At 34.1% G+C, this 20525-nt stretch overlaps 4 protein-coding genes across 4 annotated transcripts; 3 read left to right on the plus strand and 1 right to left on the minus strand.

Moving 5' to 3' along the window:
* Positions 1 to 737: 737 nt before the first annotated feature.
* Positions 738 to 2413, plus strand: LOC125215574 (universal stress protein A-like protein). The gene is made up of 4 exons (XM_048117029.1): positions 738 to 1032; positions 1383 to 1474; positions 1899 to 2017; positions 2140 to 2413. The coding sequence occupies exons 1-4, from the start codon at positions 843 to 845 to the stop codon at positions 2216 to 2218; spliced, it is 480 nt and encodes a 159-aa protein (XP_047972986.1). The 5' UTR covers positions 738 to 842; the 3' UTR covers positions 2219 to 2413.
* Positions 2414 to 10741: 8328 nt separating this feature from the next.
* LOC125211447 lies at positions 10742 to 11944 on the plus strand. Its single transcript, XM_048111245.1, has one exon. The coding sequence runs from the start codon at positions 10901 to 10903 to the stop codon at positions 11774 to 11776; it is 876 nt and encodes a 291-aa protein (XP_047967202.1). The 5' UTR covers positions 10742 to 10900; the 3' UTR covers positions 11777 to 11944.
* A 4438-nt stretch (positions 11945 to 16382) lies between these two features.
* LOC125215388 (DNA-directed RNA polymerases II, IV and V subunit 11-like) lies at positions 16383 to 17902 on the plus strand. The gene is made up of 5 exons (XM_048116791.1): positions 16383 to 16506; positions 16624 to 16713; positions 16786 to 16864; positions 17424 to 17519; positions 17684 to 17902. Exons 1-5 carry the CDS (start codon positions 16454 to 16456, stop codon positions 17726 to 17728), a joined length of 363 nt encoding a protein of 120 aa, XP_047972748.1. The 5' UTR covers positions 16383 to 16453; the 3' UTR covers positions 17729 to 17902.
* Positions 17903 to 18658: 756 nt separating this feature from the next.
* LOC125217014 (protein MKS1-like) lies at positions 18659 to 19582 on the minus strand. Its single transcript, XM_048118832.1, has one exon. The coding sequence runs from the start codon at positions 19350 to 19352 to the stop codon at positions 18909 to 18911; it is 444 nt and encodes a 147-aa protein (XP_047974789.1). The 5' UTR covers positions 19353 to 19582; the 3' UTR covers positions 18659 to 18908.
* Positions 19583 to 20525: the final 943 nt, after the last annotated feature.

A 20525-nucleotide genomic window follows, 5' to 3' on the forward strand; every position in this document is an offset into this window, starting at 1 on the left:
CAACATACTATATAAAATATGTCAATATAATACATGTAGAATGTCAATATAAGGAATGAGTTGACATTCTCAAAGCATTGTGTTGATATTTTTAGAACACTATATTGACATTTTCATCCAAAACCCTAATTTGGAGATTTTTTTTATCTTTTTCGATTTAATTAATAAAAACGAAAATTACACGTGGCAAATTGTAGACCACACATTTTCTAAAATCCTATGGGCTTAAATTAGTTGTAGATAGCTTTTATATGATGGGTTAACAATTGATTACTCCCCTACTGTGACATTTATAAACGAAATTGTATATGAATTTTATCATTTTTTTCAACATGAACAATTGCATGCATGTGATTTTATCATTTTCTCAACATGATTAACAAATAGTATAATCACATTATCAATTTGAAATATATGTACATCAACAACAGTATTTTTAAATATAATATGTGAATATTTCATTATCAAAAAGAAATACTAAAAATTACTAATCCGTATTATTTAACTGTTGATCTTTTAGAATTGGAGCATATAAAAATTTAATTAAAATCCATGATTTTTTTATATATTGCTATTCTTACTCTATTGTAAATATTTTAGGTAAATAAAAGAAATTGGATTCACACGTAGTGCGGTTATACACATTTCCAGAAGAAATCAAGAAAGCATCACACGTAGCTCTTTCCAGCCTATTCTACACTATAATAATCAAAATATCAAATTATTTTTCCGACAAATACTTTAATGTTATCACACACCTTAAATTCTAGCACAATCCTTCTACGTAGAGAAGAAATAGAAATTTTAATTTGAGAGAGTTGAGTTGAAGAAAAGATAAAGAGATGGAAAATAGCAGAAGAGGTAAGAAGAAGGTGATGGTGGCGATCGACGAGAGCGAGTTCAGCCTCTACGCTCTCGAGTGGACTCTCCAGAACCTTCTAGAAACTCTAGAAGATTCGAAGCTCGTCGTCTTCACTGCTCAATCCCTCTCCGATTTCGGTTTTCTCTATGCTTCATCGTATGGAGCCGCGCGTATGTCTCCTTACTTCTTTGTCTCAATTTCTCTTCATTATTCCCTTAAATAAATAATTATTTATTACTCTCTCCGTCTCATAAAAGATGTCACACTTCTAGACGACACGAAATTTTAAAAGATTTTGTTTTGTGTTTTAAACACAGAGAGAAAATATATTTTTCATATTTATGTGAAACAGAACTTTTACCTAAAATAGAAATATGACATATTTCGTGGAACAAACTAAAAAAAGAAAGTCTCACATCTATTGTGAGATGGATACAATATCTATTGTGAGATGGATACAATAGATGGAGTACTACATTGTTTTGATTGTTATCTGATGAATTCTTATTTGTGTTCGCAGCTATTGAATTAGTTACTTCTTTGCAAGAAAACAATAGGAAGATTGCTGAAGCTTTGTTGGAGAAAGCAAAGGGCATTTGTTCTAAATATGGGGTACTTCACAATATCTACTTGTACTTCTTTGTTCTATGCTTTTGACAATATGCTAGTAGTAGTAAATGGGAATAAAATAGAGCAAATTGCCCACAACTTGAAAGAAATCATAATTAAAAACTATTAAGAATTTTAATTTGAGTGAAATTGTATCTAATGTAGTATCCTGAAAATTATATGAGGACATCATTTTTCTATACATATAGAACAAATCACACATGTACATTAGATCAACAACATATTACAAATAGGAAATTGGAATATTTGGTCACGGGAAAACTGAGAAAAATATTAGATTTCATAGTTTTTGAAGTTGCAGGATAGATCAGAATTTGACTATGATTCATGGTTTTCTCATAAATTCGGCTATTAAATTATGTAGACGTCATGGTTTATCCGGAAATTAGATTTGGTGTTTGTTCAGGTAAGTGGTGAAACCATTACCCAAGTTGGAGAACCTAAAGAAGTCATATGTGAAGCTGTGGAAAAGCTCAATATAGATTTACTTGTTCTTGGCAGCCATGGGCGCAGAGGTTTGCAGAGGTTAGATTTTAAAAATCTTTTTCTTTTCATTTCTTGTTCTTACTTATATAGAAGAGTACTTACTACCCTTTCATGCGTTGTAACATTATTGCATATTTTCATTTTGGTGTGGATTTGAACAGGGCTTTTCTTGGAAGTGTTAGTGACTATTGTGTTCACAATGCCAAATGCCATGTTCTAGTTGTTAAGAAAAATGAGTGAGCCTCACATTGCTACTACTATTAGGATGCTTGTATTTACATCTAGTGATGATCCAATAAATCAATACTTTGTATGTATATCAAGTGTAGTTAGTCATTATCTGGTGTTTGCTTTTATTTCGAAATAAATTCACGCTTGTTGCTTGTCAAACCTGTACGTTATAGAGTGATATAAAATGGTGTTTTTGATGTCTTACTGAAATGTGATCCTTATGTTGCAAACCAACTGAACACATTGAGTTGAGATGGCATGGTATGGATACCGCTATGTTCGTTTTGGAGCATGTTAGTGAGTTCGTCTATATACGTTGGAATCAAAGAACCTTTATTCTGCTGTTTCAGTAATGCTGTCGTCCCATACATGTAGGATACGGATCAAACATAGAATCTTCGAAAAAGGAAGATTTTTAAGGAGGGATTGAATCTACTTACATGATGAAGAAGTGTTTTATTTAGTAGTGTACCAATCCACATCAATGGTGTTTCCTCCTCTGTCTGAAGTGAATCCCACATGTAGAGGCTGCACCATTAGATTCATTTTAGATTGTATCTCCATCACCGAAACCTTAGTCAAATCGAAACTAGGATCGTTGTAACCTGATGGATGTCTCCAATGAAATAGGCTAGGAAGAGAATTGCTTAGAGATTATCCGGTGTTCATATCAATCCATGTAAGTTCTGAAAGGAAATGGGCTAAAATTAGATTAATATGGGTTAGTTAATTATAGTTGGGCTATACTCATATGAAGTCATGAGCCCATCGGCTTTTAGCCCATGTGGCTATTTATCTACCCATTCTTCTATTAATATTCTCCATAGTGGAGAACGGGAAGATTCAGAAAAATCATTATACAGAAAAATCAGTTGATAATGCGTAAATTCTATGTCGATGAATTTCCTAGCATAAAAATATGAAAAAAAATAAATTAACAATATGAAAGTGGTACTAAATATCAAAGCTGCTAAGTTTTAATTCTAATTTTGTGTATGGAATGGACCCTTTGTGATTTTATCACAATCTTTGTATTTGCATTGTGAGAGAGACGACATGTGTTTGAAATGGTTAAAATGGCTTTTTCGTGGTGTAATGAGATTTGGAATTTGGAAAGTGACAACCTTATTATTGGAGAAAGCTATGTATATTTAATGCTTTTCTTGTTGCGACTTATTAAAAGCTCTTCGAAGAAGTTGTAATTGAAGTCTTTATTTTAGTGTGTTATATCAATAACTTTTGCATATTAGAAAAATGCATATTTTAATTATTGTATTCTAACCTGAATTTATAAAATATTGTAGTTACATATAAATTTCAGTTTTGTGAAATTTTTGTATCGCTGATATTTTATGCAAGTATTTATCACCGGCCATTTAATTGGTCGGTAAAAAACAAAGAGTGCTAGCACTAAATTGTGAATGAATGGTGGTGGAGTAAGCATATTTCTATAGTGACAATGACATAATTCTTTTTTTTCCACCATATATTTATGAGTATGTATGTTATTTTTATTCCTCCGACCATTTATTGTTAGGTTTATTTTATTTCTCAAATATGACAAGTAATTATAAATTTAGTAGAACAAGGTGGTTTGATGCACCTATCACATCATCGATAGCTACTTGAAATTATTCGTGACTGTCCAATTTTAATAAGTTGCATAGTCCACAACTCACCCTTCTCCACATATTCTATTCCCTGCACTAACTCTCTAGTGTTATCATTTTAATCATTTTTTATGCCATAATGTACCATAGTATGATTTTATTTTTTAATTTCTAATTACTATACAATTTTATACTATAATATTTACTTTCAATATAAATAAATAACAAAAAGTCACAATCATTATATACCAAAAATGCAAAACCAAAATTTCCTAAAAAAATAGTAATTATTCACCAAAAATTATGGTACAATTTAAATTTACTTAATTTTGCAAAAAAAATGTAATTAAAACATATTTTTGGATTTATATAAAAAAAATATAAAAATATCTCGTGGACCGCAGTCGATGCTGGACCGCTATTCAGGTCGGGTCTAACAACCCTCCTGGTCCCAATCCCCTTATATCTTTGAAATGGTCCATCCCAAATTTTTTGTTCCATTGTAAATACTCTTATCGTCTGTAAAAAAATATTCCTTTCGTCTATAAAAAATAGAGCACATTCATTTATGGAAAGTTTTCAACAAATAAGAGCATCCGCAATGGTGCTTAGGCCAGCCATAGGCCAGCCATTCTCTCCCCTGCCACGTCGCAACACTAAAAAAACCACCTGCCACATCGATGCAGGCCAGCATGATAAAAACAATTCAAAATATACTACATTTACGTTCAATTAAAATTACGATTAAAATACGGAATTAAATTTACGACACATATACGGAAAAATTCATTAATTGTATTAAAAAAAGTTACATAGATAAAAAAAATTACATGCATAATAAAGAAAAAAAACTATCGCCGTGCAATCCTCCGCGCCCACAACTCTTCAATTATATCCTTTTGGAGTTGAATATGAGCATCCACTTGGCGCATGTTGGCAAATTCCTTGAGTCGGCCGGCTTCATCGAGAGGTACCCCATGCCGTACACTAGGGGTGGCCGTTCCCGTGGGTTGGACCGGCTTCATCGCCACCGACCCAACTAGTCGGTTGTACGCCGTCGTCTTCGACGATCATGTTGTGCAAAGATAATGCAGCGTACATTATCTCGGAAACGCATCCGACATCCCATAAATGCGTTGGGCCCTTAATTGCCGCCCATCGAGACCTGGAGCACACCAAATGCGCGCTCCACGTCCTTGCGCGCCGACTCCTGTCGTTGCGCAAAGTAGGCCTTCTTTTCATCACTTGTTTGTCGGATCGTCTTCACAAAGACCGGCCACCGAGGGTATATCCCATCCGCCAAGTAGTAGCCCATATCATGCCGTTGCCGTTGGCCACAAAAGAGACGGCTGGACCGACGCCCCCGGCACTTCTCGTTGTTAGTGGAGACGAGTTCAGACGTTGAGGCCGTTGTTCGACCGGCTACCCCAAAATACGCATGCCGCATCCACAGCCGGTCAGACCGCCTACGGCCTCGAGGATTATCGTGGGGTTCTTTGACTTGTAGCCGGTCGTGTAGCCCCCTTCCAGTGCAATCGGACAGCTCTTCCACTCCCAATGCATACGGCGCCTATGCTTCCTAACATCCCGGGGAACCCATGCTTCTCCCCGTGCATCTGCATCAAATTCCGACAATCTTCGGAGAGGGCTTCGAAGGTACCGCTTCACCGAAAATGCCGATCACGCCCACGTAACTCCTTCGCACATTTCGTGGCCGACGACTCACCGATGTGGAGGTACTCATCCCACATGTCCGCTGCGCCTCCGTAGGCCAACCGCCTAATTGCCGCCGTGCACTTTTGGATAGGGGTGTGGCCGGGTGCTGCGCCCGCATCGTGCCCGAAGCGGAAACACGTATATTGACGCTCCAATGCCCCAACGATGCGCATAAACAACTCCCCGCGCATTCTAAAACGCCGCCGGAACATGTTGGCGGGAAACCGCGGGTACTCGCAAAGTAGTCCTCGCATGCCCGCCGATGTGCAGCTACGTGATCCCGATCAATCACCGCTCGGTGGTGGACAACTCGCATGGAGGGCGAGGTATCGCCCGCTGTTCCACCATACGCATGTACCGCTCCATCCCGCGGTTCATGTAGGCCTCCATAGCCTCGTTCATCCTCCGTTCGTACTCCTCAGGATCCCCACCACTACCACTACCGCTACCACCCGCGTTACTCATCGCTCGATGATGCTCTTGTACAGAAAGTTAGAGAGAGAGAAAACTCGTTAAAACAAGTGGTGCAAATGAAAATGAAACGAAAATCGCATTTATATATGATTTTTTTTTAAAAAAATAAATAAATAAAAAATCGGCGCTGGCCGATCGGGCCGCCACAATGGCGGCTAGCCGATCGGCCAGCGCTTCGGCCAGCCCACGCCGATCCGCTCGCCGATTTCGTGTTGCCGATTGCAATGGTTCGGCTAGCCGATCGGCTAGCGCGACGAATCGGCTAGCCGGTCGCTAGCCGACCATTGCGGATGCTCTAATACCCTACACATCATTCCACTAACATTACTTCTCACTTACTTTTTTCCTTTCTCTCTCTTACTTTATCAATTCTACATTAAAACTCGTGTCATACACAAATTACTCTATTTTTTTGACAGAGGAAGTACCATATTTTATTTTCTAATAAAATCAAAGAGTACATACAAAAGAACACTAAAATCGCGTATCAAAAAAAATTGTTATACAGAAAAAATTAAGAACTCTGTTTGACTATTTTTTCAAAATTAACCGAGTTTGAACAAGTTAATGGCATGTAGTTAGCTATAATTAATTTCACCGTGTTTACGTGTAAATTTGCTTATGGTTAAATGTGAATTAGCCTTTGTTGACTTCAACGTCGAAGAATTCCACTTTTGAACAGCAAAAAATGAGAAACTTTGTCAAAATCAAACTGATTGCTGTTTGAGGCGACATTAATCCAAAAATAATTGAAGACTTTTCATAATTAATTCTTTTGGAATTCAATCATGCACATCCATCGTAATTCAACTCCCCACGGCAAAAATAACTCGTTTCTCCACAATTATTATTTTGACTTCTTATATTAATTTGTTTGATAACTAACAATTCGTCATGCTGCTTATAGCTAGAATAGTCTTAAATGTTGAGTAGAGAATTAGAAATTTAATTATGAAAGAAAATAGTAAAATCTCCGAATTTATTTATATTTTATGTGTTGATGAAAATGTTAAGTAATACTAGTATGAACTATGAATAATGGGCTATAAAAAATTGACTAATTTATGATTTTTCAAAATCAAACTTTTTATAGTCTTTCTTCATTTTGTTTTGCAAATTTATTCTTATTACTACTACACAAAATTGTCAAGCTATATAGTCATGGTCTTGGTATGCCACACAAAGCACAAACATAAATAAAACATTAAAAAATTGAATAAAAGTTAACTTCACATTATCAATGATAGTGGACATAATTAAACAAACTTTCAAAGTTAACAACATAGATAAAAATTTAAACTTCAAATTGAATGCACAAATAATAAACTATAATAACTCGTATTAAAAATAACCATAAGTAAATATCGGACATATTAATTCAATGTTGTCTAGCTAGGAAGAAATTGAAACACTAGTAGTACTCCCTCCAAGAATAGTAGATACATTTCTATCTGGCACGGGTTTTAAGAAATACTCCCTCCATCCACAAACAATAGATTTATTATTGTTCGGCACTGATTTTAATGTAGAATTGTTAAAGTAAGAGAGAGGAGGAGAAAAAGTAGGTAAAGTAAGAGAGATAGGGAGAAAAAGTGAGTAAAGTATGAGAGATGGAAGAAAAAGTGAGAAAAGTATGAGAGATAAACTTTTCATTTTTAGAAAGTGATCTATTTTTTGTGGACGTCCCAAAATGGCAAAAATGATCTATTTTTTGTGGACGGTATTAAGAAAAGTGGGTGGAAAAAAGTTAGTGGGACATGAGTCTCATTTGTATATATTAGTTTTAAATGATATGTGAATGGGATGAGTTAGTTGAATGTGAGGTGTCTTTACCATTTATAGTAATTATGAATCGGGACTCCTATTTGTGAACGGACAAAATGGAAAAACGAAACTTTTATTCGTGGAACGAGGGAGTAATATATTGGCACGAAGAAATTGAAAATTCTAGAAATATTAGTCAATTATGGATCCATTAGTTTAGTCTTTCAATGCCAAGACGAATATTTTTTCCTTCACTATGGATGGGATTGAACTGTGGATAAGAACTGCACGCAAATACAAAAAAAAAAGGGATTAAAAGAGTGTAGAATTAGTAAACTAATTGCAGCCACCATACAACAACAATAGTCTTCCCTATATATAGTTTGATTCGAACTATACTCAAAGAATATACTACCCTTTATTGATTGTGTAATTTAGAAGAAAAACTAAAATTGTTATTTTAGTTGAAAAATAATTACTTGTGGTAAATTGCATGACACCAATGAATTAGATAGTGTTGTTTTTTAAAATTTGGGGAAAGTGGTCCTTAAACGAGTAAAGTAAACAATTTTGATTAGAGATGTAAACAATGACACGATATACAACTTTGATCTGATCCATAATTGACCATACAAACTTTTAGCTTGAAACAATCGAATATGCTAGAGTGTCAATTGTAATGATCTTTTAAATGCAAAAAATTTTAGATTGAAATTGCTAAGAGTGTCTGGTTATTAAATCAAAATTGTCTCGAGAATGCTAAAAATTGAATTTTTTTTCCATTCATTCCATAAAATTCCATTCATTCCATAAAAATAGAGACACTTTTCTTTTCTGACAGTTTCTTAAAAGTAGTCTATTTTCATTTGTAGAAAATTGTCTTCAATTCATTACTTATATAAATCAATTTATTTATAACTTATATCAATAGGAACCATCATTAATAATTAAACACTAATAATAATATGAGTCTCACTATTTACTATTTTAATTATCTTTCTCTCCATCTCCCTTACTTTATCAATTATGCATTAATTTATTTGTCATCTCAAAATGTCCTTATTTTTATGAAGGAGAGTATAAATTACTACCTTTTAGTACTCTCTTTGTCCATAGAAAATAATCTCATATATTTTTTCATTTTGGAATGTCCACAAAAAATAGTCTAATTTTATAGAAAGTTTGTCTTACTTTTCTTACTTTTTCTCATCTTGTTATACTTTACTTATTTTTTCTACTCATCTCTCTTACTTTTAGCAATTTCTTATTAAATGTGTGCCGTTCAAAAATGTGACTATTTTTAATGTACAAAGGGCTATTAATTATTGAATCTAGGTAAATCCAAAAACATGACATTGGAACGAGTCATGTCTAATCTAGGAAACTTGAGTTAATAAATAAAGGATATGAAAATCATATGGACATCCGATAGTAACATTTTTTAGAGTTAACGAAGAGGTATAAACTTCAAATTTCACTGTTTTTTCTATGTAAATAAATAAAATAAAAGACAAAAACATAAAAAGAGCAAGTTAGAAAATCCTAGAAAAGCCGAAATGATTGGAAAAAGATGTGTGGGCTTACGAAGCAACCAGAAGCCGACACGTGGCGAGAGAGTAATGGTGAGTTGTTTACCGAGAAAATGCAACCACAAATTTGGTATTGCCTGTAGATGCTGCTGACTCAGGACTGAGTTAGTCTATTTTACTCCTATCTCTTTTTGGCACTTTTTCCATTAGGCAATTTAATTAAGTAATTACGTATTCTAATTAATGTTTTTTTATTTAAATTATTTAATTTATTACTATCATGTAGCAATGTATAATGCTAGTACTACTCCCTATTTTATAATCAATGCTTTATTCATCAATTCAAATTTCTTTAATGCAATGGAGAATTTCACAATTGCTAGTTATAGGAATTAAAAATGTAGAGCTCGGACATAGTAAACGAGCTCGTCTCCAATAATGGATGTGGTACAACGAAAGTGAACACCAATCCCAAAGAGTTGAGACATAGTTGTCGACTTGTCGCACTGTAAGATTAACTAGAACTTCAAATACCAAATTTAATGGAGTTTTTCGACCCTCGAGATTGTACGTAGTTAAATCAATAACATTGACCCTATTTGTGTTTTGTTGAAAACTATTTCACTCTAATGCCACATTTATGAATTTTTTTATAATATACTGTAATTGTAAATCAAGAGTATGAGGCACAGATTTACTTTATATGGAAAAAAAATTAGATGGGTAAATGAATGTTTCATGGATGTGATTGGTAAGTACAAGGAAGACAAAGCCATTTCCAAAAATATACTAATGTTAACTACCATGAAAATATGAGGTAATACATGGAAATTTATTAAAACAGCTATTGTTGGAGTGTCTTATCAAATGAGGTATATCCCAAATAATAATTCCATTAGATAAGTGCACTTTTCAATTTTCTAAATTTAATTATTTAGAAAGCAATTGTGTATTAAAGATTCCCTTTTTCCGAGTCATACTGGTTTTTGAAACTAAGAATTAAGATAATCAATCTTTATCTTATAATCCAATCATCTCCACCACACTAATAATGGCTAATCTAACCACCCCATTTGCTAGTCGTCTTTTTAATTAAACAATACTCCTTCCATGATTAATTGACATGAATTTACTCCGCTTGAATTTTATAAAATATTATTGATAAAAAAATGAATTTTTTTTATTGAAATATCAATCCTATATTTTTTATATTACTAATTTCATAATAAAATGTGAATTCGATGAATTAATGGAACATTATTAATAAAAAAATAAAATTATTATTGATTTATTTCTTACCGAAAAAAAAAAGTTATGCCAATTAAATATGGAGGGTTGGATAATTATCATTAATCAAGCAAACCTTCTTTTTAAAAGGTCATTATCCACACCCTGTCTCTCTCTCTCTACTAACGTTTCTTATATATACAGCTTACCATTCCAACTCTCTTCCTCTCTCTCTTTAATCAGTTCACAAAAAGGCAATTTCTTTCTCAAATTTCTTTCTCAAATTTCTTCATCTCCATCACACAATCTGCATCCAGCTGTAAATCTCATCACAATCTGAGAAGCAAATCCGGCAAAAAATTGAAAAAACTATGGAAATTCCAGAGATAAACATGTTGTGCGATTTCGAAGCAGGAATCAAATGCCTGCAAAATCCTTCAACAATCTCCCGTTTCTTCTCGTTTCCAGGCTTCTGGAAATACGGCGCTTTGATTTTCGCAATTTTCGCTACTTTCAGCAGTTTAATTAGACGAATTAAGCTGATTTTCATCCGTTTCCACACTGTTAAACCCTGTTTTATCCAAACCGAAGACGAATTCGATTTCAGCGACGACGAAGACGACGCCGTATCGGTCGCGTCTTCGGATGACGAACAGGAAGCGGAGGAGGATCGAGATCGACGCCGCGACGGTGAAGATTTCTGCGTGCGGGGCTCGATTCTCAGCTTCCGAAGCGGTCAATTGCGGCAGCGCAATCGCCGGAGCAGCTGCGGCGGCGGCGCGTGGTCGGAGATCGCCTCCGGTAAAAACGTCGTCAAGCTCTGGGATAGCTTGGGGTTTAATCTAGATCTCGACGAGGATCTGTTCAATTACGATTCGAGTAGCGTAGTCTCGACCTGGAATCGCGATCGCGAGGAGAGATCTGGCGATTTCTCCGGCGAGATTTGGCCGGCGCCGGCGGTGGTGCTGACGGCGGAGGGGAACGCGAAGGGCGACGGCGTGATTTTAGGCGGATACGATCGGAGGATGAGGAGCGGAGTGCCGGCGCTGGTGGCGGAGTGGAAGCTGAGCGGCGGCGGAGGATTGGCTAGCGGCGGCGGAGTTAGCAAGGTGTATGTGAGGGATGACGTCAGCGGGGTGGTGACGGTTGGCGATGTGAGGAATGTTAGGAGGCCGTTAGAGTGTGTGAGAGAGTCTGACGGCGAGACGTGGTGGGACGCTGACGCCGTTATCGTGGAGAATGAGTGAAGAACCGGGTTTTCGAGTTAGACCGGGTTTTCCTGAGGTGACGCGGCCGATTTAATGGAAGTGGGCGAATTGATGCCCCAAGATTTAATTTTGGAAGAAATGATGGAAAGCTTTGGTCTCTGTAAATAATTATTTCAATAAAAATTTGCTCGATTATTTATTATTTAATTTCACATTTTTATTCAATGGTGATTATCGTATTATTTGATCGTAAATAAATAAATATGGGCTTGTGTAGTGTCTAAATTTATAATCTAGTTGACATATTTTTTAAGTTGACATTTTTTTGCACAACTGTGAAAAAAGGGTGCAGTTTTAAAGAAAAAAATTACTATGTCTATAATACAACGAAATTCACGAGTAAATTATAAACAATGACTTTACTTATTAAAAAAAAGTTAAAACATCCGAAAAAATCATAAATTTTGGTGATTTACTAACCTTCAATAGAACTTAAAATTTGTAGCATGAGCTTAACATTTTGGCTAAGTTTCTCATGTCGAAAATATTCTGATACTACTCTTTAAGGGAGTGTTCGGTTGGCAAGACTAAATCTCATGATTAAATATGTATTATGTTTGGTTCATAAGATTGATCCCCACAACTTAATCCTAGATGAATAGTCTCATGATAATTAGTCATAGCCTCCCTCCTCCAACTAAAATAATCTCACAACTTAATCCTAGATGGATTAGTCATGATAACCGAACGCCACCTAAGTTTGCAATATGTTGCGTTCATCTTTATAACTAATGATGTGGTTGAGTTGTTTCTCAAAATGTGTTAGAAAAAAATGATATACTAGTCTTGTTCTTGTATAATTTATACTTTTTAGAGTATCACATTAAATAGAACTTTATCCGAAACTATAGTCCATGGAGAAATTGAGAAAATGTTAAATTCATGATTTAACGCCTAATTTTAAAATCGATGATTGTACATCTGATTTTGAAAATTTGGTTATATTGTTGAGTTGTTTTATATAAGTGTCTTGGGCGGTCTCATCCTTGTAAATTTTTTCAGATGCCAAATGGATATAATTAATTTTATCCGAATTAGATTTCATGGGAATATTAGAAAAAATGTTACAATCGTGATTTTTATGGTTTATTTTTAAATTACTATAAGATAAATCAAAATCTTACTCCTTCTATCCCATTTCCTTTTTAATTTGTTCCAATTAAGATAACCATTTTCTAATTTTGAAAATAACCTCTTCTCTCCTGTCTCATTAAAATATTTAACTACTTTTTTACTTTCTACTTTATTCCACCTAACAATACTTTCTAAAATCCCGTGCCACTTAAGAATTTGGTCATCTTGAGTGGAACGAAGGGAGTACTTGATTCATGATTTTTAAGATAATTTTTCCATAAGAAAATAAAATATTTCATGGAAAAATTGAAAAAAAAGAGAGGCTAAGTTCATAATTTTTACGCCTCCTTTTGATTGCACTAAGATGAACCAAAATTTGTCCAAAATTCACCCCTTGAAAAACAATTTTGCCAAAAGAAATTAAAATAAAGTAACAGGAGTAAAACAATTACTTAACTTTCTTATTTAAAATTGCTTAGCCCTAAATTCGTCTGCCTTGTTTGGCCGGTGAATTTTTTTTAGTACGCATACAATAATTTATCTTTGCGGGTACGCAAAACAGATCTCGAGGAAGATTAGTTGAGTAATTACGCAATTTAAAAATGTTTTTAAAATTATTATTATTATTGCACGTATATGAGATTAATAAATAAATAGTAGTACTACAAGATTTGCAGACTCTGGCAAAACGATTTCTAATTAATTAATTAAATTTTAGAAAAAGTTAAAGCTCAGATTTGAATGCTATCAAAACTTATCCGCACTAGTCAGCAAATCAAATGCGACAAAAATCATAATTTTACCAAGCAATTCACATAGATATTTATTAATTACTATTGTATAATCCATTGGAAAAGGATTAATAAATTGGAGTTGCTCCTAATAAAATTATTACTATCTTGCACGACATTCTTTTTTTTTTTTTTTTTTTTTTTTTTTTTTTTTTTTTTTTTTTTTTTGTGCGAACGCATTTTTTTGACAAAATCGTTTAAAATAAGATTTAACTTCTCTTTGTTTGCCAAGATTGATTGTGTGTTGGGAAATTTTCCATTGCATAAATGCTAAAGAAAGATAAAAAATTGAGAGGTGTTAAACGAGTATTGATTAAGGACCAGTTTGACTAAAGGAAGAGTGACAAAACACGAACTTGCAATTTTTTTCCTTCCTATGTAATAATGACAGCTCAAATACAATAAATACATTAATTTTACATCACATTTTTGGCGTGGCCAAGAAGTCGTCTGTCCCTTTACGATCACACGATTTTTAGGTAGGTATTTTAAATGATAAATTTGTTGCTAAAATATGAACTTTTGATCATTTGTAATTAGTATAACTTTCAAATTTGAATGAAACAATCATAAAGTTTCGATCTTTATAACTTTTCCCTAGTGAAGATTTATTGCAAAACCAAAATTGACGTGATTATTACGTGTTTTAATGCATATAATTAATTAAAAAATTCAGGTAATAGGGACAAAGCGATGCGCAAGTGATGCACACACCACAACATCTTTTAATTTTGGTTTGTTTGATGTAATTTCAAGCTTATAGCTCACCATTTATTTCGGTATTCCACCTCAAGTAGTTATTTAAAATTCGGAAAAAGTGAAGCTTCGTAAATTATTATTTAATTTGTGAAAAGCAAGTGATAGATAAAAATTGATGCAAAATTCATGGTCTAAAATGATAAATATTGTCAATTTCGATATATCTCATTGTCTCAAAATATAAAATCATACATGTATGGTAATTTTGATTTAGTGATTTTAGGCTTTTATCTCATAATTAAGTTACGAAATCAATTATTGAAGATTTACATACTTGTGCAAGTTGTAAACCCGATTGTTAAGACCAAAATGCTTCACAAGTTACTTTGAATTATATGCTTAAACATCTTATTTCATGATAAAGTATTCGAATTAGTTGGATACAATATTTTGCAGTTGTCGTCTCGTCATAATAATTAACAAAACTAAAATAATCCCACTGATTAATGATTGTGATATGCCCAACGTTGTAATAATAAAAAAAAATGTTAGTGGTCGGAAAATTTCAATTTGCTAGCGACACCATGACATAAAATGATTGGTTTCATTTGACTTATTAAGTGCATATCGAAATAAATATTTCGAGTGCTTAATTAGGTGGGTAGAAGTAGTAATAATTTAGTGAGGGATTATAAATAAATAAATTAATTAATTAAAAATCACCTCGATGAGAGAGGATAATTAAGTTGTATATATCACAAATCAAACATAAAAGTTTTTGTGCAAACATTTTTAGCAACGACTCTATATATGTTTTCACGGTAATATATCTGAGAAATTTCTCATTAATTTCCTCGTGTGGGACTAATTAATTAATTAATAATATTAAATGAACCGAATAAAGATGGTGACTTTTACATAATTTGTGCATTAAATAAGGCCAGTTGTGTGCAGCTAAGTAGAACAACTGAACAATTATTGTTCAGATGTATTCTTAGCTACTCTTCATTCTCCAATACCCATTATCTGTCAAAAATAAACTATTAAAAATTAATTTATGAGAATTAATAATACCCTTCTTGTTAAGATTGCAATTAGTTGACTTGGCTGACCAAAAATAAAAGAAAACAGAATAATTAAACTCACAAACAATTTTGTTTGTATGCAAGTCGAAAAGAAAAGATAACACTCTTCCTAATACGAAAAGGTCACAGTCACTCAATCTCAATATATTTTTGAACAATTCTTCTACCGAATACAAAGGCCTATTTATAAGATCTAAAAAAGACCCTTAACAAACTATAATAAATTAAATAAGAAACATAAATAAAGACTCCTTACAAAAGGATCATATCTAAACAACTAATAACCAAATGACAAATTTAAAAACTATCAGCATAAATCTACAAATTAGGTATTGAGCATCCTCTATCACTCCATCAACAAAATGATCATTTTGCTATTTTAGTTAACCCATTAATAGGAATCTGGTTTCGTTTTTACTATAAACCGAAGTAGATCTCAATTCCATGAATTTGTTAACTCATAGTATTTCCTTTTAAAATTTTTACAATATGAGTATAAAAATGAGATTCAGATTCTACTAATTTTTTTCAACTCCCATCTCTTAAAACCAAGTAAAGAAAAAAAGAATGCCACGCTCTTCCCATCAAGAAGGAAAGATTAGGTAATTCCCATCGATGTCATCCTTTTTCAAATCTCTGAGAAAAGCATGAAAAAACGTCCCGAATAATACGATCCCTCTGTCACCCCAAAATGAATGTAGTGAACTCGTAGTTCTTGATTTTTGAAAATGTTCAAGTGCTCCATTTTCTTTTACTATGCCGAGAAAAAGTAAGACTCCTATTCATGCACGATTATATAGCATATTTGAGAGTTGGCAATAAATGAATAAAAAACGTTGTATCCAATTATTCAAATAGCAAGCCCAGGTATTGGCCCATTTCCCCGACTAATAAGCCCACTTTTCCCAGATTAATAAACGACGTCGCTTTGCTTCTACACAGTTCACCTCAAAATCCTGTTTCCCAATTTCAGCTGAAATACACAGTGAGAAGAAGAAGGGAGAAAGATGAATGCCCCCGATCGTTACGAGCGATTCGTCGTCCCCGAAGGCGTCTCCAAGTACTCTTTCTCTCTCTCTCTCTCTAAATGCATATGTGTATTTACTTGTCGATTGCACTGCCCAATTTCTGCGATTTTCGATTTTTGGTGGTGATTTTTTAAAATTGGTTGAACAAGGGTTTCGTATGAGAGGGACACGAAGATCATCAACGCGGCGACGTTCACCGTCGAGCGTGAGGATCACACGATCGGAAACATTCTACGCATGTATGTGAATTTTACACTTCCAATTTCGTTGTTAATTTCGTGAAAAAAGCCCTAATTTTTTCCCTAAATCAGGCAATTGCACAGAGACGAGAACGTTTTGTTTGCTGGCTACAAGCTGCCGCACCCGCTTCAGTACAAAATCCTTATAAGGGTTTGTATTTGTGCTTTTTTGAGTTTCTCTGTTACTCTTACATTTTACTGAATTGAATTTAGGACTCTTATTGAGAACTGTGTTGATGGAGTTGTGCATAATTGATGGCTCACAAGTTTAGTGTAGGCAATGGCAATGTGATTAGCTTAGTGTGGCTGTTTATACAGAATTAATTCTGCAGAATTGTGGTAAAGTTAGAACTGATGATCTGATATTTTCTTTATCTCAATTTGCAGTTTGTAACATTGAACAGAAACTCTTTTTTCTGTTTAATTTCATCTGAATATATAAGTTTAGCATTGTTTTTAGAACAATGTGTTCCTGTTTTGGGATTAAAGCAATGTCTTTTACTCTTTTGTCAATTATTGGCATGATATGTTGAATTTTATCTGAAATTGAAATGTTTTGTAACTATGAAGCATTGCTGTTTACTAAAGTGCGAATCTTTTCTAACAATTCGATGATTTGTCTCCCGACTTGCTTGTTGTTGGTTACTTCGTGAGTCTGGCTGTTCTTGGATTTTCTTGTGTTTGACATATCTTGGCTGGTCAATTTGCAGATTCAAACCACGAGCCAGTCTTCGCCAATGCAGGCGTATAATCAGGCTATCAATGATCTGGACAAGGAGCTCGATCATTTGAAGAACGCCTTTGAGGTAACACTATCTTTCTACTGTTTGTTGCTGTGAAATTAGTGATACTCCCTCTGTCAACTATGCTGTTGGGTTTTTATTCGGTTTCTTGTATCACTATCTGTGCTCACCAAAACTTGCACTTCCAACGTGGTGAATTGATATGAATTTTGCTCATCTCTGTATAGGTTGAGCTGGCAAGACACAATGCGAGCCAGCAGCGAGAGTTCTAAGCTGCATCGTTTCTGTTAACTCGCTAGTAAGTGATGGTGTCGCAGCCATTTTGTCGTAAATGTGGTGGTGAAGTTGGGGAATTCCTGCAAGTATAACTCCATTAGAAAACTTTCAGAAACATGCTTGTATTAGACTGCCATTTTCATGTATTGATTGCATTACTATTCTCTCCAGCTCGATTAACTGTGTTTTCTTTGAAAAAAATTACTCCACAACGAAACTGTAAACAACGTAGTTTCCAAAAAATTCCATCCAAGTATATAAGATTTTTCCAATTATATAGACTACTATGTTTATATCCACCAATTTTTATGTAGTAATATGGTTCTGTCAAAAACTTTTCCAACGATTCAAAATAAGATAAACTGTTGATAAATGCTAAAAATATACTATATTAAAATTCTAATATCTTGTCCCACATCTGATCCAATCTAATCTATATAAGTTTGGATAACTCTCCCCTTATGAGGCTTTTTAAGGGGTTAGAGGCTTCTTAAGGGGTGAGTGTTATCCATCCTTATATAGAAGAGATAGGATCATCACCAAGCAGACAGAATTTCGAGAATTTAACATGCCCCCTCACGTGTGGGCCGGAATGACAGTGGCCCAGTTCTAATATACTAAAACTTAATTTTTCAAGATAGAAATACACCGTGAATATTACCTTGACATATGTGCACTTTTCAACTAGAGCCAAATCCATAGATAAATCATGTTAATTTGGAGTTTAGATTTGAGACAGTTTAATTTTATGCTATAGTTAGTAGTAGTATTATTGCCCATATGTTGTTTATAATTGTTCTTATGTTGATGCAATTGACATTTTGGCTGAGACACTTTCTTGCACAAGAAAATAGTTCGGAATTGCTCTCATACATGCATTGTATACGAATGGAGTATTTTTTATATCTTTACGACAACACAACAAATTATATAATGAGTAGTATAAATGTACATAATTGAGACTCTTTTACGGATAAGCCAACACATAGATTCATAAGAGCAATAGCTACATTTATTTGCTAACGACGGCTAATTAAATAAAGAATAAAATCTAAGCACTTATTTTCCCCCTAACTAACTAATTTATCACATCTATACTATCCTAAATCCAAACCTAAATCATAATTAAACATATAAAAAAATGAAACAATTTCACCTCATTCATCAATTCAATCTTCACAAGTAATCAGGATACATCTTCATGTATTCCACGATCGACGGCGAGATCGCGGTCGCCGCCTCGAACACCGCGCTCGTCCTCGGCGAGCAGAAGAAATCGCCCGTTCCCGCCGCCTCCACCAAATACGCGTTCGACATTTCGTACATCGCCGGATCCGGCTTCGCTTCCGCCGTCTCGCAATTATTCTCCTCCGCCGGCGCCGGCGCCGGCGGCGATCCGTCGTCGCCGCTCGATAGTCCGGTGAGCCGCTGCACCAGCTTCATGAAGTCGTTCGGCGCCGCGCGGATCACCTTCGGCGGGTGCGTGTATATGATCACCGGCTGCCGCGCCCTCGCCGCCGCCGCCGGTTTTTGGATGGCGTGGGAATCCTTGCCCGTCCGCAGCGGCGGAGGGCGTTGACCGTTGACCGATCCATCACAATTACTAACTTCTTTCTTCATGTATCCAAAATTGAACAAATTGAAATTAGAAAAAGAAATGTGAACTAAAAAAAATGTGATTTTGATGCTAAGTATATAGGGAAAGTATTGATTTTGAGAGTGGGGGCTTTGGTTAATATATATAGAGATGATTAAAAAAATGATAAGTGGGAAGTATGGAAAGTGTGGTGTTTATATAGGAATTTGGTGGATTTGTTTTTTATTGGGCGGTGATTTCTGACCATTGAAATGGTGGTGGAATTTTAGGGTTTGCGGCGGAGTTGAGTGAGAGTGGTGGTGGAGAAAGAGTGGTTGGTTTCACTTTGTTTGCCATTTTTTGCGGTGGTGTTGCCATTTTGTAACTACTTTGAGATGAATGATCTATGATTTACACGTTATTTATTAACATTTTTAAGTTAATTAAGATGGTAATGCATGTGGCTCTATTTAAGTGATAAAGTTGAGGCATCCTAAAATTACCCATGGTAAAGATTTTGGATTATTTATATTTTCATTTTGGTATATATAGGGATATTACATGCATGTCTCTATAGACTATAGTATTTCATTCATTTATGTTTAAATGTCACATTTTTACTCAGAACACAGTTTAAATTGTAAAGAAAATTTTGATGGGATTTGATAGAAAACTAAGAGTTAAATGAGTTAACAGAAGATGAGGTTATTTATTAAAAATAGTGAAAATGAAATAAGACAATTGACGATGGATAGTTTTAAATGATAGTTTGACATATTTAATGACAGACGAAGTGAATACTATTTATGACCTTGTGTGATTATACAATGGCTTTGCTTGCGGATAAGGTAGTATTTTAATTGATACTCAATTTGTCCATTACTAATAACATTGACAAGTGGATGATACATATTTTAATACAAAATTAATAAAAAAAGAATAAATAGTTAGAGTCTTGCATATTGGTAGAAAATTTCTATCTAGGTCATATTAAACAACTTCTATATAATTCTAGATTGTTAGCATACTATAAATACGAACTCATGTACAACATGTAAACAAGATATAACTATAAAAATATAATACACTCTTTATAATTCTATATAATATACTATAAAAAGAGTTGAATTTTGATGAAGGAAATGAAATTTGAGCATGTATATCTAAACGTTGTTATAATATTAAAGAGTATCAAATCATTTAAAATTTATTTTGTT

The sequence above is a fragment of the Salvia hispanica genome, chromosome 3 (genome assembly GCF_023119035.1).
Source record: "Salvia hispanica cultivar TCC Black 2014 chromosome 3, UniMelb_Shisp_WGS_1.0, whole genome shotgun sequence".
Taxonomy (NCBI): domain Eukaryota; kingdom Viridiplantae; phylum Streptophyta; class Magnoliopsida; order Lamiales; family Lamiaceae; genus Salvia; species Salvia hispanica.